This window comes from Anabrus simplex, chromosome 7 (genome assembly GCF_040414725.1).
Source record: "Anabrus simplex isolate iqAnaSimp1 chromosome 7, ASM4041472v1, whole genome shotgun sequence".
Classification (NCBI taxonomy): domain Eukaryota; kingdom Metazoa; phylum Arthropoda; class Insecta; order Orthoptera; family Tettigoniidae; genus Anabrus; species Anabrus simplex.
This window is the reverse complement of record NC_090271.1, coordinates 91,042,694-91,066,170: the sequence shown is the minus strand read 5'-3', so window position 1 is coordinate 91,066,170 and position 23,477 is coordinate 91,042,694. Positions and strand designations below refer to the sequence as shown.

The window sequence follows — 23,477 nt, the reverse complement described above, 5'->3', positions numbered from 1 at the left end:
TTTCAGTGCCGGGATATCCCAGGAAGGGTTCGGCTCGCCAGGTGCAGGTCTTTCTATTTGACATCCGTAGGCGACCTGAGCGTCGTGATGAGGATGAAATGATAATGAAGACAACACATACACCCAGCCCCCGTGCCAATGGAATTAACCAATTAAGGTTAAAATCCACGACCCGGCCGGGAATCGAACCCGGGACCCTCTGAACCGAAGGCCAGTACGCTGACCGTTCAGCCAACGAGTCGGACATTCTAACGGTATTGGAGCGATAAAAGATGAGAGCAGTGTCAAATTTCACAGTATAATTACGGAGGAATCCCAGCTGGAAAGGTTCTTTGGCCATTGCTGCTGTTCTCAAAGGTAAAGACGAAGCACCACCACCAGGTTTCACCCCAGCAGAGCTAGCTGCTCTTACATACTGTTCCATGACCTCATGTGAAGTGGAAAGGACATTTTCTAAATTGAAAAATATATTAGCCGACAATAAGCAAAGTTTTACTGTTCAAAATTTGGAACAATATCGGGTTGTCCATTGTAACATGTGCTGACTAAGATTTATTCGAAGTGTCCTGTTGACATAATTATTGTCTGGAAGAGATAACAGTGTTTTCATTTATATTAAATAATAATAATAATAACTACCGTTTCCTGATTTTGATGACTACTTATACTGTACCTTGGCGTAAAACGAAGTGGCATGATTCATATAAAATATGCTGAGTAATTTTAAATGCTAAGGAGATGGTATATTTCGGTTGGTGTTTAATAAATATTCGTTGTCATTTTAGTACCTATTTTGCGATATTTAAGTGCATATTTGCCTGCTTATTTTAGGTACTTTTAGTACCTATAAATCCTCGCCCTAGTCATAACTTACATTTTCGGTTTACATAGTCCTTCGTCGTTTGTATGGTGAGTAAATAAAGATATCTTTATTCTGACCTAATAATTTCATAAAGAAGTTACTTTTCACTGTAGAGGCAAGTGTTGGAGGTTTCATTCCACACAGGCAATAATGGCATTATTTATTATCGTACTTTAACAAATAGAACAGCACATTGTAACTACGAAGTGACTATGTCATACAGAACGGTACGCACTGGCAACTCTGTCACCTATGACAGCCGAAAGGAACTAAAAATGAGGCAGTACTCGCCCCTGCAAATCTGTTATTTCTTCTCTCTTTTCTTTTTCAATTTACTTTATGTCGCACCGACACAGATAGGTCTTATGGCGACGACGGGACAGGAAAATGGCTAGGAGTGGGAAGGAAACGGCGGTGGCCTTAATTAAGGTACAGCCCCAGCATTTGCCTGGTGTGAAAATGGGAAACCACGGAAAACCATGTTCAGGGCTGCCGACAGCGGGGTTCGAACCCACTATCTCCCGAATACTGGCCGCACTTAAGCGACTGCAGCTATCGAGCTCGGTAATCTGTTATTTCATACGAATATCAGATTATAGTAATACTTGATAAACACACAGAGATAACCACCATTCCAAATGGCGCAACTGGTTTGCCTTAAGATTTATACTCGTTCACCAAAGAAAAACATTTGTTAACCGCTTTTAGGAGCGAGTTTTGTTCGACAACATCGATATCGACACTTAGAATTGTAATGCTCAACTACCCGTCCTATGTAATATCGGTATTTTACCTACCAATATCTGTCTGACAGGTTAGTGAAGGGGATTCCTGTTTTAAGAGGAAGCCCAATTCGGCAACCATCCTCTTTAATCCGAAGGAAATAAGGTGGAAGGAAAGGGCCACCAAAGGCGTGGAAATGAAAGAATCCCTAGGTCTCGCAAACCTAATACCGTTGGAGTTGGAAAGGAACAAGAGTTGATCAAGCGAGGTCGGATAGGAAAGTGAGGAACCTGACACAAGTGGAAGCAATGCAGTTATCAGCTAGGGGAACCGTGGTCGTCATCCCACAGAGCCCCTGTAGTCGCCTTTTATGACAGGCAGCGGATACCGTGGACGTATTCTACCGTCCCCACCCACATGTGACTCTCTCTGGAACTTTACACGGAAGTCCTTGCGAGATAAATAAGGTCTCTCATGCCGTAGCACTGTATTTGAGTCAATCAACTTCTCAAAACTTCTTCACAATTACAGAAATTCACCGACATCTAAAGTATGTCTCTTTTCTCGAGAGCTCTGACATCAGTTACGGACAGTCAAGTGTGTTTGGGCTATGGTCATTAAAACTGCCTTACGTCTTCAATGTATTCCAGCAACGCCAGCGTAAACAAGTCGAGTGAAACGGTCCCCACTTTATGAACGCAGTTTTATGGCGTTCAGCACACAGCGGGCCGTGCTTTACGACTCAGGGTACTCGGTAAGACGCAAATGGAAAGGTGCATGCTAAATCGTACCACTAGCTCTGTTAAGTGCATCACGTATTTATAGCCAGTCGCTGCGCTGTGTTCGGTTAACAGGAGCAACGTAGGTGCTTGCACCAGTTGTACTGCCAAACAAATGCATATCTGGGTCATACAGAATGATTGCTAGCGGAAAACACCGCTCTCAGAAGCCAGTTTCGGTATTTCCATGACGTTGAGATTTGCAGTTGAATAGAGAGGGCATAGGGAAAGTAGGATGGTTGAATAGAGAGGGAAGAAGGCATAGGGAGAGTAGGATGGGGGGCATATAAGTTACTGGACCCCGATTACAGTATAATATTACTTGATTCGAGAACTGGAAAATATCCACCTTTTGCTGTTGGTGATTTCCGACAAAAGAGTAGTTACGAAAATGTTGCAAACTTTTGGCTGGAAACACTTGGAAGTAAGGAAACGAGCTTCTCGACAATCAGTGGAGAGATGGCGTGGAATGACATTAAAAGACGAACAAGCTTGAACGAAGTTTAGAAAAGGAGGAAGCTTAAAGTTGTAATTCAAGAGGGCAGATTTGGACAAATATTCGTTTATAAGAAGAGGAATTAGGGACGGGAATATTTTACCAAGGGAGATGTTCGGTAAATTTCCAGCTTATTTGAAATCATTTAAGAAAAGGTAAACAATTGATAGGGAATCTGTCACCTGAGCGACAGTCCTAAATACATATCAGTGGTGATTGAATGATTGGGTGGCAGGCTACAATATTATCATGTGTCACTGAACTAAGAGGAGTATTTACCGATATCATATTGTTACGAATAAAACTCCGTCTGTTCTATTACTCTTAATTTATTTCAGAATGACCCAATAAATGCACATACACACACAATTCTAATCAGCTATGAATGGCTACACTTACTGATTACTGTATATTTAAAAGTCTCTCTTCCTTATGGCACAGCAGGAGGTCTGGCCCCTTGCTATTTCCTGGGACAGCTAATCCTTACTTTCACTTCTCCAAGTCTGGTCACCTCATACAACAGCTGTGTAGACCATTGGATCTGAACACAGGGCTACGGGACACTCAACATACGACTGTTTGTTGGTTCGAGTCCAGACAGTCCAGTAATTCACACAGTCACAAGCAGTGAACCACCAAACAGCAACAGCTCAACAGTAGGACGATACAACAATGAATATTAACACAGGTCCATTTACCCTCACACTCATGATACCGGCTTCCCTCGCTGACTCACAGCGATCCTCAGACCAAAGAAATATACAAACACACAGTACTCTCAGACACTACAACAGCTCCTCATTCAGACCTTGGTGGCACACTAGCGACAGCCAACACCTCTGTCGCCCTCAGTCCAGCCACCGAACCCAAACACACTGACTCCGCCCCCGAGTCCAGCACCAACACTGACTGACTGTCCGTGGCTAGCCTCCCTTTTTTATAACCAAGGTGATGTGACCCAGAACATTCACGAGGTGGCTACAGATGGAACATTCTTGCTGAATTTCCAAGAAACTCACAGGTAAGCCAGCCAATGAGAAAAATACAGGGAAATACCAGCCATACCCTCCAGGCCGGCTGGGAACTCCCCGGTCAGCTGATTCACTAGTCCCTTCCAGGAAGTACTGAAAGAGGCTACCACATGTCTGGCATGTAACAATATTCTTGGCAGAAAACCCATAATGCTATCCTCTTATAACGATATGGAAATAAAAATTAATGTCTGATACAGTGGTAATTACAGTAAATGCGTAATTATGAGCAGAAAAGGTGCGGGATGGAGAAACTTCATGATTTTGAGGTCACAGAAACGCATCTTTTGAGTAAAGTAACTGCACATATTTTTGGTAACATACCATTTCTATGTGACAACATCATAGGCTTTTCAGATAATTAGTCACAATTTCTTTTATTATCACGGGACATTAAAATGTTATTTTGAAGACAATTATGTATATCCTTCTTTGTGATATGGACATCTGACATTGCTTCCACTAACTTGTGCCAGATTCTTCCTGTCTGACTTCCCTTGGTCGACTCAACCATGGAAAGCAAATTCCAGGATGGCTGACAGTATAATTTGAAGTTGCCTGTTTTGTGGATCCATAATAGTGTTGGTGACAATTGTTTTAAGAGGAAGAACAGCTAGACAACAATCCTCTTCTAATACTTATCAAAGGAAAAATGGAAGAAGTTTGAACAAAGAATGAAGGTATCGGTAAAAGAAAGGGAAGGGCCATGAAGGGCGTGGAAATATTGAAGACTCCCTGCGCCTCGCATACCTAATACCGTTGGGGTTGAAAGAGAACAAGATCTGGCCAAGAGAGGTCAGATAGAAAAGATGAAGGAGAGGCGTCCGACACAAGTAAATGGACATAATGCCAAATACAGCCAAGAGGGCTGTTGTCACCAACCCACACTCTAAAGATCAGAGCCCTTGGTCACCCTTTTCAAGTTGTCTCTTAGACAGACAGAGGACACCGTGGATGTATTCTACAGTCTCCCCGGAGGTGCGGATAGTGCTTAAATGCACTAAGCTATCCTGGTCGATATTATCAAATGATTTTATGCTGAAACATTAAAATAATGCAAGAGTCCGGGATGGTTCGGGTCGAATAATTACGTCAGGAGATGCAGACACTGATTTTGAATACCAGTACTGGAAATGAACAAACCAAAATGAAATGAAAATGATTGCCTTTTATTAATGTTTTAGGTAAGTGTTTTACAAAACTGTTCAAGCAAAGGTAATAAAGTCATTTACAGATGGTAAGTGAATCACTGAAGACGAGAATTATATTGTTCTTGAAACATGTTAGGTATTGAGAAGGCAGACACCATTTGGAATTTCCTGTACCACAGGTATTCAGATAAAATTATTTCCAGTTAACTTAATTCTCATTAAAATTACAGCCCGTCCCAAAAATTTCCAGACAAAGGTGATGTTATTTCAAAGCTGTTACATGTGTGAAATGAAATCTAACAAGTGAGTTAGTCACTGACTTACCTTTTCTTTGCAACAATATACATAACAAATCACACTATAAGTACTGGAAAGGACAAGCAAGTATCAAATCAATTCTTATATTATAGAGATATAGGGATCAGAAAAGGAACACACAATAGGAAAAACACAATTATTCTTATCTGTCTTCTTAGAATAGTTTTGTGCTGTTTGGGTGAAATAAGTATTATTGATTGTTCAGGGTGATTTATACAAACCGCGTGGTTTTTAAAGCTACCCCATTTCCATTTGATAACAGATAGGAAGATGCGACTGCTTTTTAAATGTGAAGAAACTCTGGGAGATTCACTTACCAACAATATGCAGGATACTGTTTGTCAGGCATCAATTGTTTCCTCAATTTTGCTGTTGCTTGCATTTCCCCCCCCCTCAAATCTGCTTTACGTCACACCGACACAGACGGGTCTTATGGCGACAATGGGATAGGAGAGGGCTAGGAAAATGGGAAGTACAGAAAATCATCTTCAGGGCTGCTGACAGTGGGGTTTGAACACACTATCTCCCAAATGCAAGCCAATAGCTACATGACCGAAAATGCACAGCCACTTGCTTGGTGTTGATTGCTAGCAGTTTTACTGTACATTCATTCAAGATGCAGTACACAATGCCCCAGCATGTGTTTTTAGTGAAAAATGATTGGATTACAAAGTTCATCATAGTCTTGCAAAGGGTGTTCAGGAGAAAATATGGTGTGCGCAGTCCTCCTAAGAGAGACAATACTATAGCTCATTCCATGTAAAGAAAACGGTATTGCTTTTATGAAAACAAGGTTGCCATATCAAACGGCTCTGCTCAACACCATCAAGGGAAAACCGTGGCATATACATTGGGAAAACTAAGTTCAAAATAAAAGGAGTAAGCTGCAAATGATGTTTTTGAAATCTAGGGTACAGGGGTTGTAGGGCAGGGGCTTATTTAGGTTTTTACAGCAACATGGATAAACTACTGCACATACAAAACCTCAGTATTGAAATTCAAGGCAAACTGGAAGAAAATAGACAACAGATAATTTTTATATGTTCGGGGTGGGGGAAGCAGTTAAGTGAATTTAATAAATTTGCCCAGGCAAATCAATGTAAATAATAAAACAAATGTTTCACAATTAAACATGTTTTTTCCTTTGAAAATTCATAATTTTGCCAGTCAGCATAGATGACCCTAAGCTAACTCAGGGTATTTTCAGCCAGGGTTACTTTTGTCACATGCCAACTGAGTCTCTCGCTCTGATCAGCTCTTTGAGGACAAAGTAATCTCTAAGAATTTGTGCCTGCCAAGATCACTGAACTTAATGACACCAGATTATTTCCTGTGGGGTTATCTGAAGTATAAAGTGTATCGAAATTGACCATGAACAACTGAAAATTTGAAGACCAACATCATGACAGAAATCAATGGAACAGACTAGGAAATGTTGCATTGAACTGCCAGAAGAATGGAGTAGCTGCCTTCAGGAAGATAGAGGACATTTGAAACATCCGCTGTGATGGCATGTGAATCTCCCACAGTTTCTTCATATTTGGAATGTAGTTGCATGTTCCATCCTATCTGTTATCAGACAGAAATGGGGTCATTCTGAAAATCACCCAGTCTGATACCATTTGAAGCATGGACAAAAAACGTTTGTCTTCAGGAGAGCATTAAAAACAAATTATAACTCTTCAGAGAATAATCTTCAAAAATTGTTAATATTAAAGCATTTTTAGACAGCAATGTCAAGAATAGGTGCAAACCTCCATTTTCACTTCAGGCGCTGTAAAATTCTTCCAGTAGCCTTTATTTGTCATGATTCAAGAACATATGTTCTTATTTCCACTAGCCCTTATAGGAACTATATAGGCATTTACTTATAATTCTAACTAGCCAACCCCATGGCACTACAGCCCTTGAAGGGCCTTGGCCTACCAAACGCCGCGGCTCAGCCTGAAGGCCTGCAGATTGCGAGGTGTCGCGTGGTCAGCACAATGAATCCTTTTGGCTATTATTCTTGACTTTCTAGACTGGGGCCGCTATCTCACCGTCAGACAGCTCCTCAATTCTAATCACATAGGCTGAGTGGACCTCGAACCAGCCCTCAGGTCCAGGTAAAAAACCCTGACTTGGGTGGGAATCGAACCTGGAGCCTCCAGGTAAGAGGCAGGCACGCTAGTCCTACACCACGGGGCCGGCCTATAATTCTAGGTCTACTTATGATGTTTTCAGTGTAATTAAATATGTTTTATTTTAAAAAAATTAATTTAGGGACTAGAAACCGTCAAGCAAGTGGAAATAATTTCTGGTTTTATTTCAGTCAAGAACTGCTGTAATCTTTCTCTTTTCTCTGTCTATCCACTGTTCCGCTTGTGTTCCTTATGGAAACCCTTGAAGTCGTTAAATTTTCAATCTGTACCGTGCTCGATCTGATATATCCTCCCACTTTTGCCCAGATTATATTATAATTAAATAGATTATACTAACCAATCAGTAAACCTATTTAAAAACACAACAAAAAATAACTTTATTCTGCACACACTGAAGTAACATATAAAATACAGATAATGTTTGGAAATGACAATCTTGTGACATTAAGTCCCCAGCACTACCTCTTCTGGTTCATACTAAGAAACAAAACTCTCTCCCTCTCTCTCTTTTTTTTTTTTTTTTTTGTTATTCATCACGATTAACTGCTTGCATTTTGCCTGTCTGTTTTCAATGCCTGTTTTACTCTCAAAGAAACACATGAATTTAACTGCAAATTTCCTATAAATTAAAGGAAGCGTATACATATATCGATCGTCTGTTTCAAAAGTAAGACATCACAAAAAAAGCTAGTTCTGAGTTATATGAGCCAAAGTTTACATATCTCTATTAAAATCGGACATTCTTGATTGCTTCTTATTCTTTTATCCTTCCGGACCGCTGAAGAAAAGTGACACATAATATAATGTTCCTGTTCAAAACCACTATATTTTGAAAGGTGCAGTTTTGAAAAGTTTAACACAACAATTGTGGACATTTCTACAGTAATTTTTTCAGTTTAGTTTAGTTTTGATTAGCAATATGACTTATTGCAGTACTCAACCAGAGAGAGCTTGAAAAATGGAAGAGAATGATATAAATAACTCAAAACTGACAATTTTTAAGTTGTCACACTTCATGTGCCTGTTGCCTTGTTTACAAAACTTTTCTTAACACAGTGAAACCTGGTAAGCTTCCACTTAGTACACTTTCCTGATTAAAGTAAGATATTTTTAAGACCCAGTCATTAAATATGGATTCATGATAATCTCCCTCTTTCACAACCAACTGCTGAGATTTGTAATGTACAGCACTTAGTATGGACTGAGGTGTCAATGAAGAGTGACAGCTTGCTCTCGATTTATGGCAAAGACTGAGCAGAGAGCTTCCAAATTTACTGTTCATCGTGCATTTTAGAATAGGGGAAACATGAAAGCTATGCAAATTATGAATGAGGAAACATGTCTCTTTACTGAGAGAAGCATGAACTATGTACAAATGAATGTCCACCTTAAACAACAACCATGAGTAAAATATTTTTTGTCAAGCAGGTGGAAACGAAAATTGTGTTTGTGTCACCTAGTTTCTATTATTTGAAGTTATATTAGAACTACTACTTAATAATAATAATGTTGTTTGTTTTTTCATTCTACTAAAGATTTTTTTTGTTAGACTCATTAACATAAAATGGCTTTTATCCAGAAATAATAATATTTCTTTATTTCTTTAATACTTTGACGATATCTGGAGATGCAAAGGTGCTGGAATTTTGTCCTGTATGAGTTCATTCATCTGCCAGAAGATATACTGACACAAGCCTTCCTGGCGAACTGGCTCTTGGTGGCAGTGGAGGCAATGGACCCAGTGAGACCTCATGTGTCACGTTTCTTCATGATGGTGGTGGTTTTGGTGGTGGTTTTAAACTTGATCTCAGAAAAGAGCTCCCGCTGTGAATTAGCCTTTGGATCTCAAGATCATGGGTTCAAACCAAGCAGAGGTAGTCAGATTTGTGATGGGCAGAAACAAGTCCATTTGACACTCCACACCATACAATATCGGAATGTAAAAGATGTGTCAACACAAACCTTTGTATTAATCATATTTATTAGTCCATATACATTAGAGTCTCGTTAATCCGAACTAATCGGGACCGGAGTCTGTTCAGATTAACCGGAAAATATTTTCTAATAATAATCTTATTGTTTTTACATCCCGCTAACTACTTTTACTGTTTCTGGAGACGCCTAGGTGCCGGATTTTTATCCCGCAGGAGCTCTTTTACGTGCCAGTAAATCTACTTACACGAGGCTGACGTATTTCAGCACCTTCAAATACCACCGGACTGAGCTAGGATCGAACCTGCCAAGTTGGGGTCAGAAGGTCAGCGCTTCAACCGTCTGAGGAAAATAGTTTCTACAATACAGTACAGTACATAGTGTAATTTGAAATGTCCATTCTTTAGCGGTTACTGATGTGTTTATGAGACGCTGGTTTAACAATGCATCTTTGAGTAGGTTCCAATCACTACGGCAAAAGAAACAAAGAGACTTTGTAAAGATAAACGACCAGTGATTGATGGTTTATGATGAGTAATTATGTTTCCGTTAAATGATTCTAGTAAAACATGACTAATAAAATGCAAGTAAATCTTCATTCTGTAATATGTTCTTTCATTTCAATAAGAACATTTAAAAAAATATTTCAGTTCGGATTAACCGGACTTTCAGATTAACGGGGTTCGGATTAACGGGACTCTAGTGTATTTTACTTAGGGAATTTGGAATTTTCAAATGTCTTCATTTTTATGTATACTAGCTGAAGATGACAAAAAGAAAGGGGTTGAACATGCCCTAGTTTTATGAGTGTAGTTTTAAGTGGCTTGTACCAACACTGTATTGAACAGGTGGACCACTACAAACAAATTCTTCTAAAAAATTATATAACAAATGTAAAAGATCTCTGATGACACATATGTTAACAAAATTAAATAAAATTTTGCTGTAGATCATCTACAAGAGATCTGATTTACTCTGCCATTCAATAGGGTAAAAAAGAACATTGAAACTGAAGCAGAAGCAGCCTAGATAGCATTAAAAGGCATGCACATGGCAGCTGAGGCCAAACAATTCTTATGGCACTAGCACTACAGCCCTTCATAGCATAATGGTTAGCGCTATTAGCTGCCATCCTTGGGGGCTTGGGTTCAATTTCCGGTACTGGCAAAAAATTAAGAATGGTAGGAGGGCTGGTATGTGGTCAAAATGATACATGCAGCTCACCTCCATTGGTGGTGTGCCTGTAAAGAGCTGCACCACCTCAGGACGAGGACACAAGTTCACATTTTTAAAATTTGTTTACCTCAGGTAAAAGTCAATGCCACTGCGCCAGTAGGTTAATTGAATGATTATTTTACAAAACTAGATACTGTTTTATATAATTTGAAACAAAAGTAACAGCACTTCATTTTGAAGATGTTTCTTGTATGCAAATGACGGTCATGATTTTACACATGTTTCGTAACTTTTACATTGATGGTGTTTTTAAACATGTGGGTTTTCTTCACCCTTCAGTAATAATCATCATATGCATATTATTACTAGCTACTTCCCACAATTATTTTTCTTTTCAACCCTAACCTTAAAATTACAGTATCTTTCCAATTTCATTTAGACTGCTTTCTTCATTTATTATATTTCTTCAATCTGCATAAAAACACTTTTAATCAGGTTCCACAGAATTACAGTTACTAGGATGGCAGTAAGCCTCCTAATTGTATGTTATTAAGAGCTTCAACCTTTTCAACCCCGTAACTGCAAATTATTTAGCAAAGCTTAGGAAATCTGAAATTTCACGTGTGTTGGACAGTGCCAATTGGAAAATCAACTATTCTTACCATATAGAATATCAAAGGAAAGGTTGCAGCAACTATGACAACAGGTATAACAGCCAACGAAACATGACAAATAACCTGAAATTCAATTTGTAAGTTTGTCACCTAACAATTACAATTTTTCTTTTAATTCATATCTGCAGCTCTGCATAATATTTACTGTATTTTGGAAGCTGACCTGCATATCAAATTACTGTACTGTCATTGAAGAAACATAACTGTGCACCCGATATTGCCAACTTGCGGATTTTAGGGCAACTGTTACCCTACAAATATGATGTATGTTTGCGCAGGAATTCTGATCAGTTATCTCATTATGACAAAGTTGAAGAGAGACTATTTATCCGTAATTCAGAGTGAGAAACTTTCTGGAAATGCCAAGCAACAATAAATAAAAGAAGAAAAAACGAGTACCAAGCAAGTTGGCCATGTGGTTGGGGTCAGATAGCTGTGAGCTTGAATTCAGATGGCGGGTTTGAATCCCACCGTCAGCCGGCCTGAAGATGGTTTTCCGTGGTTTCTCATTTTCACACCAAGCAAATGCTGGGGCTGTATCTTAATTGAGGCTATGGCCACTACCTTCCCAATCCTAGCCCTTTCCCTTCTTGCATAGCCAAACACTTTCAGTGTGTTAGTAAAAGAAAAAAAAAAAAAAAAAAAAAAAAAAAAAAAAAAAAAAACACCCTACTGTTTTAATGTGTAAGTGCAAAAAGCATGTATACTCTAGATCACTGTGGATACAATTCCACCTAAGACAAAGATTGATGTTTGAGGGATGGGAAAAAAACACTGGCATTCTGCCAAGACAAATTAAATAAATACATATGCGTCTTTTACATACCAACATTTTCCCCCCATTTTATATGAATACTAGTCAATGAATGAAGAAAGAACACATAAATTCAACGACAAAACCAGGAACAAGGACAGAAATACACAAAAAAGGATAAAAATTATGAGAGCTCAGTAAGCTATTTTAATAACAATAATAATAATGTTATTGTTTTTACGTCCCATTAATTATTTTGATTGTTTATGAAGACGCTAAGGTGCCGGAATTTTGTCCCGCAGGAGGTCTTTTACGTGCCAGTAAATCTACTGTCACGAGGCTGATGTATCGCAGTACCTTCAAATACCACCTGAGTGAGTCAGGATCAAACCTGCTAAGTTGGGGTCAGAATACCAGCACCTCAACCGCCTGAGCCACTCAGCCCAATGTGAGCTATTTTAATGTTCTATTTGTTTATTTAAGCATTTCATTTTGTGTTTCACATTTTCCACCTTTTTTAAATTTGTAGCCATTCTCTACACTTATTTTTCACATTAGTTTGTTTCTTCAGCGATGATATGCAGCACAGTTATCCCATACAGTAAATAATGTACATTTATGCAACTGAAAACAAGTGTACATGTATTGTATTCTCAAGACTGTTGTTTACTCCCAATTATCTGAAGTTTCTATTCACAACTGCCAAAAATAAAAACCTACAACCACACAATATCCAACTGAAATTTTTTGGTGTTACAGATTGAAAGAGAGAGGAAAAATAATCTTACATGAAAGTAAATATGGTAAGTATTTTACCAAATGTACCCAAGATGTTTCAACATGATTACTTCACCAGTATGAAATATCTGATGATGAGTACGAGTACAGTTCATTAAGTTGAAACGTCTGTACTTTCACGTGGATGGACTAACACAGAATACACATACTATGTATATGAGACCAAGACTCATATTTTAGTCTTATCAGAAACTCTCCACTTAGCACCAAATCCTTGTAGATGAATTCACAAGATGTGATAGAATGAAATTGGTCCAGAATTCTTTGTCTAACTTAATAACAGTAGTTCTAAAAGTTTATTCCTTCACTAACTATACAACATTCATAGTTAGAGGAAGCAGAGAGAACACTCTGGCTGACATGTCATCTGATCCGCTCACCAAGGTGCTGTTGTTCCTGGAAACAAAGAAAAGCATTACACGATTGCACTTCACAGAAATGGAGAAAATAATAATATTCTTTTTTGTTTGTTTTATGTCTTAACCAACTACTGTACTTTTATGTTTTTTGGAAACAACAAGGCATCAGAATTTTATCCCACAGGAGTTCTTCTAAGTGCCAGTAAATCTACCAACACGAGGCAGACATATTTACACACCTTCAAATTCCATCGGACTGAACCAGGATTGAACCCACAACTTAAGGCTCAGAAAGCCAGAAATCTAACATCAGAGAAACTTGGCTTTGTTGGTGAAGAAACAAAGTACTTGTGTTTCTTTTACAAGTTGTTTTATGTCATACCGACACAGGTAAGTCCCATGGCGATGATGGAATAGGAAAGGACTAGGAGTGGGTAGGAAGCAGCCATGGCCTTAATTAAGGGGCAGCTCTAGCATTTGACTGGTGTGAAAATGGGAAACCATAGAAATCCATCTTCAGGGCTGCTGACAGTGGGGCTCGAACCCACTATCTCTCAAATGCAAGCACACAGCTGCGTGTCCCTAATCATACGGCCAACTCACTTGGTAAGAAACAAAGTAAGTTCACTTAAATTGCAGCAACATAAACAAAGGGAACACCATTTAAAACTAGTAATAACTAATAAGTAATAACATTCTTTGTTTAAAATCCCTTCAATTGCTTAATGCTTAAGAGACGTCAGGGTGCTGAAATTTGGTCCCCCGTAAGTTCTTTAACCCATTGTTTACTAATCTTTTAAGGAAAGCACATGCCAAAAATTAATTCTTTTTTCATGGAAAGTTCAATTAATACCTATATTACAATGTGGAACGCTCAGTGTTATTAAAAACGTGTTGCAATAACCTTAAAAATCAAGAATCAGAGAAAAAAGTCACTTAGTATCTTACGAAATACACTTAGTTTGTTCATTTTCACATTCGGAATATCAAGTCTTCAGAAGTGTGTCGGCAGTGCAATGGGTGTATACAGAATGGTTCACAGAAAGCCGTAGAACACGACAAGATGGGTCTGGTCGCACCACCCAGAACCCCCCCCCCCCCCCCCCCGAGAAGATCGACACCTCATCCGAATGGTATTGCAGGAGAGATCTGCATCCTCCTTGGCTCTGGCGCAACAGTGGAACAGTTTAACACATCGCGCACTATCAGAAGTGACAGTCCGTCGCCGTTTATTACATTCTGGGTTACCGGTGTGTCATCCACTTCTCTACCTATCATTGACTAATGTGCATAAACATGCTAGACTGCATGGTGTATGGAACGATGTCACTGGGGACAGGAATGGCAGCAGACAGTGTTTTTGGACGAATCCAGGTTCTGTTTGTTTGAAAATGATGGCCGCACTTCGGTTCGCCACAGACAGGGGGAGAGGCATCACACTGACTGCATTCACACAAGACACACAATGCCAACTCAAGGCCTTATGGTGTGGGGTGCTATTGGGTACAAACACAAATCACAGTTGGTGCGTGCCCAGGGCACTGTGACCAGTTTGACCTACGTGAATGACATCCTACGACCCATAGCCAGAACCTTTCTGCATGACACCCCAAATGCCATATTTCTGCAGGACAATGCGCGACATGTTGCTGCATGAACACGTGCCTTCTTGTTGTCATAGGATGTCAGACTGTTGCCCTGGTCCGCCCGATCATCGGACTTGTCACCAATCGAAAATGTGTGGGATATGGTGAAACAATGGGAACGGCACTGTCACCCAATGCCAACCACCAAAGATGAACTGTGGAACCAGGTGAATGCAGCATGGATGCTATGCCCCAGGATGCCATTCGCGCCTTATACGCATGGATGCCATCACGCATGGAACAAGTTATCAGTGCCCATGAAGGACCCAGTGCCTACTAGGCAACAGGACATATGTTGAACCTAGGTGACCGAAATTCTAATCGTTTCTGTAGAACATACTAATGAACATGTTCTGTGAATATGAACTCTCTAGTCTTTCAAGGTGTACACAGAGTTGTCACATTTTAAATATTCTTAAATGGCACTGATGATTTCAGTTGTGGTTGAATCTTCTAAGATGGGAACAGAGGAACACTAACTAACTGATTGCAACGATGAGATAGGCTTTCAAAATAGAAGAAACTAGTTTAATAAAAATATATTTCCCTCCTTTATTTCACTCTTGAGGCAAAAATAATACATATGCAGGATTCGAATCCAAGACCTCATAATTATTAGAAGGGAGTTCATCACTATGCCAATTTTCATATTTTAAAAAAAGTGTGCAGACAACAAGAGAATGAATGTGATATTTATAAAGCAAACTTACATGCAGAAATCTAGTATGTCCTCAGAGTGACCAGTTAGTTTCCACTTCAGAGTTCCACTAAGGCCATCATAGACTTCAATCCTTCCCTTCAAGCCAGCTACAAATACCAGAGGCTTCTTTTTATGCCACTGGAGCTTCACTATTCCAAAGTCAAGTTTCATGGCATGTCGAATACTCTACAATAAACATCACAACAATTATTACATGGGTAAAAATACACTACTCAAATTTACAAAAAAATAAATAAAAAACTTGTATCTTCTCCCCAGCTTCATAATAGGGTCATCCTTAAAAATTCTTAGGATAAGATGAAAATTGGACAAAAGAGGTGGCTGCTGTAAATGCCAGTGCCCTGGGAAGATATGGTAATCTAACTAATAGCCCGCTGACACAATGAAGTGAAACGCTTGTATTGTCATGACTGAAACGTTCTAAAGAACTTGAATGCTTGAATACTTGCAATTGATGGAATTAAATTACATTCCTCACCGGGAACTTAATTTTTCATGTAAAAGCCAAAGGCAGGCATTTACATAATATATCTTTCCTAATGTACCATCAGTGCTTTGTTCTACAAAGGAAGTTTGCAGGGATGTCTCAACAGCACACTAGCTGCCAGCGTCTTGGATAGGTGATAATAAAAGTGATTTTACTAACTACTATAAAAATAATAGCTGAGTGTTATTTGTTATTATATGTAATTTAATGTTATATATATTTATTGAACGAATCAACGACTTCCCGCAATTACGGGTTGCCACAATGGACAAAGTAAAGCATATCAGGATAGAGAAAGTTTTTATCACATAGAAATATAGTGATAATAAGGATTTCTTAGATTATGGAGGTCCGAACAGGTGAGATTTCAGGATTTGTACAGATCCACGTATGGTGGTGGTAACTATTCTTTCAATGCAACACTGTCTGTTATACATATGTTTTAGTTATCACATGGTCTGTTTAATTTTTATTTGGCTGAAGATGGCATCTTATTTATCAAATAAAATAAATCGCATAAATTTTCGTTATTCAGATTTGCTTCCTTGACAAGATCCTATCTAATAATATTCTTCACACAGTGAAAATCATACGAAACTGAATCTAATCTAGCCTATTCTAAATAAACATTCGCCCTGACAACGTCCATACCCATGAAGACCTAACACACAATAATACGTGCACATATCTGTGAGGATCTATCTCCCTAATGAAACAATTAAATGTTATGATAATGAAAACCACATGAGATAAGAACAAGAAAATAAAATCATGTTCAACGAATGAAATAAATAACACAACAAACATATCTCATAATCATAGTACGACTTAATTCATAAATGAATACAATTAAGCTATAATTAAATAAATAGCAGATGTCCTCGTAGTTATATGCGCTAAGTCATTAACTAATGATGGTGCCATTCAAACCTCATCTCAATATAAACTATTATAGTTCATATTTAACGGTGACGATCAAATAGTGTGTCATCTACATAAGGATATGGGATTAATAAATAAATGACCCTATAGTTGGATTGATGGTAGCTTATAGATGATAATCATGACCTCCATTCCGTCAATATACTATTTGGCATGCATGGAAATTAAGAATGCACATACGTGTGGCCTCTATCGAGTGGAACATGAATGTAACATATGGAATAACTCCTTCCAATATGATGCATACACGTGTCAAAATACGTGTCATGTAAAACAGGGATTCAAATTAGGAATATCAACTATTCACGATTAACTAAAACATATCATAAATTCAAGAACAAATATATACCTTTGATATATCTCGAAGAACAAGTCATTACCAACATAAAGTAACCATCATTTCTATCGACACCAGCATTCATCAACACATTACCATGCTCAACATATTGTTCAAACGAAGACCAACAAATATCTATATATATGTCAAGCACCAATTATAAATTCAACACTTCACATATGACTTACCAACATAATATGTTTCGAAGACCATATAACACAAAACACACGACGTAATTATAACATGCCTAACCATAACCTGAACAATATTTGAGTGATATGTTTAAGAATTCAATTCCTTAAAATCCATATATGAAACTGCATGGAAAGTTTATTCCATTAGTGTGTAAGATATATAATATAGGAGAAGTGTCATACGATTTTAGACAATGCGGTTATATCTATTCACAAGAAGTCAAGTACTGACAAGTGTGAAAACTAAAGCACTATTAGTTTAGTATCTCACGCTTGCAAAATTTTAACACATATTATTTACAGAAGAATGGAAGACAAGTTGAAGCTGAGTTGGGAGAAGATCAGTTTGGCTACAGAAGAAATAAAATAATGCGTGAAGCATTCCTAATTTGATAGCTGATCTTAAGAGAATCGAATTAAAAAAGACAAGTTCATGGACATGACATCTGTAGACCTAGAAAAGATATTCTATATTGCTGATTGGACCAAGTTATTTGAGATTCTGAAGGTGATTGGCATCACATACCGAGAAAGAAGAATTATTTGCAATCTGTACAAAAATCAGTCTACAGTGATAAAAATCAAAGGCTATGAGATAGCAGAAAAAATCCAGAAAGGAGTGAGGCAACGCTGCAGTTTGTCTCCTCTCCTTTTCAATATTTACATAAAATAAGAGATAAAGGAAATCAAAACTCTGAGATTTGCCCATGATATTGGTATTCTATCTGAGTCTCCTCCCCTGTGAACCATGAGACCTTGCTGTGGTGGGGAGGATTGCGTGACCCAATGAAGCAGATAGCCGAGCCGCAGGTGCAACCATATCGGATGGGTAACTGTCGAGAGACCAGACTAACGAATGGTTCATCGAAAGGGGGGTAAATGCCTTTTGGAAGTTACATGGGCGGCAGTCTAGATGATTGACTGATATGGCCTGATACTCAACATGGCTTAGCTGTGTTGATACTGCTACACGGCTGAAAGCAATGGGAAACTACAGCCGTAACTAACTCCCAAGGACATGCAGCTCTCTCTGTATGAATGATGTACTGATGATGGCTTCCTCCCGGATAAAATATTCCGGAAGTAAAATAGTCCCCCATTCGGATCTCTGGGAGCGACTACACGAGAGGGGGCAATCATCAGGAAGATGGATACTGACATTCTACGAGTCAGAGCGTGGAATGTTAGAAGTTTGAATCGTTGTGGTAGGTTAGAGAATCTGAAAAGGAGATGGATAGACTAAAGTTAAATGTAGTTGGTATAAGTGAAGTACGTTAGCCATGCGTCTTGGTGGGTGTGCTATTTGCCAACTGATGAGCCCGACTTAGCACACTGGGGTGAAGCACTGGCAACCAGGAATGAGTTAGCTGGAAAATTTATTATGTCCAATAATGGACCATTTATATTGGTATTATAAATTTACTCATCCAGGACAAACATTTCAGGTTCCGTATGGAAATCAACATCTGTATCATCTGATGGTCAGGCAGGCATCAATTTTTGGCAATGAAACAAAGTCTCTCATAGTGCATTGGCACTGCCGGTGGCTCCAAATAGCCTGCGCAGTGGCCTACACGGTATGCACTAGCCATGCGTCTTGGTGGGTGTGCTATTTGCCAACTGATGAGCCCGACTTAGCACAGTGGAGCGAAGCGCTGGCAACCAGGAATGAGTTAGCTGGAAAATTTATGATGTCCAATAATGGACCATTTATATTGGTATTATAAATTTACTCATCCGGGACAAATATTTCAGGTTCCGTATGGGAATCAATATCTGTGATCAGTTACACCGAAACATACGGGAATAGGGCAGTGGGCCACAAGTATTCAGTGTCCGAATGCAACATGCGCTACCGCGGTAACTGAGAAGTGCATTTTAAGCGACCAACAAGTCACGCAAAGCATTTTCTCGCGGCAAGTTTCCGAAAGTAGGGGAGGATCTACTTAAATATGATTTCGTTACGCAACATTGGATATGCCGTTTCTCACGAAATGCTGTATTTTAAAGGACGAGAAATAGCTGCTGTCTCGGATCTGAAGGTTAGCCGAGGCTTGATGATTAATTTTACGAGGCGTTTTTTAAGTAAGGTCTGTTTGAAAATAAGTACACAACGAAAGGTTATTTCAAAAAAGCTAAAATTATTTGCAGAAAGTACATACTTCACTCTATTTTTCAACATAGTTGCCAAGTTTGTTCAAACAATTATCATACCTCGTAACCAATTTTAATATACCCTCTTCATAGAAACTTGCCACCTGCTCCGATAACCAAGAGTTCATTGCCGTTTTCACATCGTCGTCATCATTGTAATGGTTGCCACTGAGGTGATGTTTGAGGTGGAGGAACAGATGGTAATCGCTCGGCGCAAGATCAGGACTGTAGGGTGGGTGGTCTAAAACTTCCCAGCCAAAACTGTCCAATAAATCGCAGGTCTGACCTGCAGTGTGAGGTCTTGCATTGTCATGGAGAAGGGCAAGTCCCTTTGTCAGCATGCCGCGTCTTTTGTTTTGAATAGCTCTGCGTAGCTTTTCCAGGGTTTGGCAGTATGCTTCTGCATTGATAGTGGTTCCTCGTTGCATGAAGTCGACCAACAAAACACCATGCCTATCCCAAAACACCAACGCCATGATTTTGCGCTGGGACAGAGTCTGTTTGGCCTTCACCTTTACAGGCGAGTGTGTGTGTCTCCATTCCATGCTCTGTTGCTTCGATTCGGGTGTGATATGCGAAACCTATGTTTCGTCTCCAGTTACGATCTGACTCAAGAAGCCGTCACCTTCTTCGCCATAACGAGTCAAGAACTTCATCGCACATTCAAATCTTTGGTTTTTGTGGTCCTCTGTTAGGAGTTTCAGGACCCAACGGGAGCACAGTTTCCTAAACTTTAGGTGTTCACAAACAATGTTGTAAAGCAATGATCTCGAGATGTCAGGAAATTCGTTTGAGAGACCTGTTATTGTGAAGCGCCTGTTCTCATGAATCTTCGCTTCAACTGAAGCCATCAAATTGTCTGTAATCAAAGAAGGGCGACCAGAGTGGTCGTCATCATGGACGTTGTCACGGCCATCTTTGAATTGTCGTACACACTTACGCACTTTGCTTTCACTCATAACAGTATCACCGAACACTTCGCAAATCTGTCGATGAATTTCTGCAGCAGACACGATCCTTGCTGACAAAAACCGTATCACTGACCGAACCTCACAAGCGGCAGGCGAGTTGATATTCTTAGACATTTTCAAAGCACAGAACAGAACTGTACAGGTTAGCTACAGAGCTGAAACTGAGCACAGTTGTTCCCGAGGCATCCCAGTACAAGACACATGCGTTCATTGCGATATGCGTGCGAACTGCTAGTGTCTATAACAAAACGGACCTTACTTAAAAAACACGCTTCGTATGAAGAAAAAATGGACTTTCTCTTCGACATTATGCCACAAAATGCCGAATGATTTCAACAAAAAAGTAATTTATTTTTATCGCTTCATGATTGAGAAGCGCAAATTGAAGGAATATTTGCTCTCCCAAATAGGAACCACAGGTCAGACACCAATCAGTTTCCGTATGCCACAAAGTTGAACAATCAATAAGAAAGATCATCAAGTGTTATCGTACGGGCTACCGGAAGCGAAAAAGAACAATGTACTGCAATACTTGCTGTAACAGGTGATGGCAGAAAGCTTGCACCTTATGTTGTTCTAAAACGAAAAACAATGCCTAAAGTAACATTTCCACAAGGAATCCAAGAAAAAGGGTGGATGGACATGTCACTCATACAAGATTGGATATGGACGATTTGGGGAAATATATCAAGGGTCCCTGCTTTGATGCCCAGCCCTTCTAGTGTTGGGATAGTTTTCTTTTTTTGCCGGTATGTCATTATCATGTACTTACATGAATTGTACTTTTTAGTACATGTTTATTTCACTTCAGGTCATATTTTCAGCTCGTAATGGGAAGAATATTTTCCAGTGTCGGTACTTCAAACCCACGTGTCCAACTTACCTGATGTACCCTATCTGACTTTTCGGAAAAAATCTCATGCCGGAATTTTACGCCAAATGATTAACCCCAAATGAGTTGAACCAATTGCTTGTATATTATATTTGATGCATCTTTTAAATGTAAATGAACTGTAAATAATTTTTTAAATATCTGAATTCCTATTTTTCGTCAAAAAAAAAGTGCGTTAATTATGCGAGAAAATACGGTAGTAGATTAGGAAATAAAGTCTTAAAGGAAGTAGATGAATATTGTTACTTGGGTAGTAGAATAATTAATGATGGCAAAAGTAAGGGGGACATATAAAATATTGATTATCACAAGCAAAGAAAGGCCTTTCTTAAGGTAGGAAATTTGCTCACTTCGAACATTGATATAGGAATTAGAACGACATTTTTGAAGACTTTCGTCTGGAGCATGGATTTGTATGGAAGTGAAATAAGGACAATAACTAGCTTAGAAAGAAAGAGAATAGAACCTTTTCAAATGTGGTGTTACAGAGGAATGCAGAAGGTGAGATGGGTAGATCAAATCACAAAATAACGAGAGGAGAACGATTTGGCAAATGACCAGAAGAAGAGACAGACTGATAGAGCACATCTTAAGATATCCAAGTCTTGTTTAGTTAATTTTTGAGGGAAGTGTCAGCAGTAAAACTGGCAGGGGTAGGCCAAGGAATGAATATGATAAACAGATTACAGTAGATGTAGTAGTTATGTAGAAATGAAAATGTTAGCACAGGATAGGGTCACATGGAGAGCTGCATCAAAGCAGTCTATGGACTAATGACCCAAACAACAACATTCAGATAAGTTTGGTATAATAGTTACTTTAGTTTCTTACCTGATGAACAGTATCCCATATAATGAATGTTCCATCTAGCGACCCAGTGGCTGCAATAGACAAATCTCCACTCTTGTAAAATGCCACTGACTCCACAGAAGTATCCTCTTCAGAGGAGTCTCCTGAAGGAAGGGAGCAATTCAACATACCAACAACCTGAACAGAAATAATACATATATGGTACAACTGAATACAGAATGAAAAACAAAGAAATAACGCTAGAAATGAGACACACCACACCAGTTAACAAACCCCAAACCCCATGGCACAACATCACTGAAGGGCCTTGACCTACCAAATGGCCACTGCTCAGCTGGAGGCCTGCAGATTACATGGTGTTGTGTGGTCGCCACGACAAATCACATAGGCTGAGTGGACCTCGAACTGAACCCAGGGCCTCTGGGCTCAGGACCACCCCCCACACACACACACACACCACGGGGCCGGCACAATAGTTTGCAAACTTTGGCAAATTTGAAACTGACGCCCAATAACTGATTAATATTTTTCTTATGTTCTGTTTTTTCAAGTATGAGAGATACATATTTAGTGGTCTACAAGTGCACGTCATTCTGAGGAGGAAGCCTCTATCATTCCAAAATTTCTAGTGGATACTTTTACTGTAGAAAATTAATCTTAATTTAATATCAGATATAGTTGTAAGTACATCTAGAGGTTCAACATTAATGTGAAACCACTTACACCATCATTCACAAGGAATTAACTCAAATGTATACTTTCAATTTATCTAATTTTTTATCATACATTTACAATTGGCAACTTCTGGTGAAAGGAAGAGGAATAAAATTCTAGTCCTCTTTTAGGATGTAATATGGAATAAACAAATATTATTGAAATGCACGAGAGCTATCTCCCAAACTTACAGCATACCGATTTTAACATATGTTGCCTGGCTATGTTGCCTGGATGACGAGGAAGGATATGATATTACAGATGAGTTCTAAGTCCGGCTCCTTGGCTGAGGATTTCAACCATGTATGGTTAATTTCTTTAGCTCGGGAACTGGATGTTTGCGTTTGTCCCCGAACACTTCACTTCATCTACATACAACACACCATACTACCAACCATCGTAAAAACACACAATC

General features: G+C 39.0%; 1 protein-coding gene across 4 annotated transcripts in view; it reads right to left on the bottom strand.

Annotated features, from left to right (window-relative positions):
• Positions 1-7,853: 7,853 nt before the first annotated feature.
• LOC136877281 (angio-associated migratory cell protein) overlaps positions 7,854-23,477 on the bottom strand; it is a 104,578-nt gene continuing 88,954 nt past the window's right edge. For all 4 annotated transcript variants that reach the window (XM_067151199.2, XM_067151200.2, XM_067151201.2 and 1 more), the window contains exons 7-9: positions 22,370-22,525; positions 15,551-15,726; positions 7,854-13,231 (exon numbers count right to left, since the gene is read on the bottom strand). In XM_067151199.2, coding sequence (XP_067007300.2) covers positions 13,147-13,231; positions 15,551-15,726; positions 22,370-22,525 — 417 coding nt within the window. In that variant the 3' untranslated portion in view covers positions 7,854-13,146. The remainder of the gene's footprint in view (positions 13,232-15,550; positions 15,727-22,369; positions 22,526-23,477) is intronic.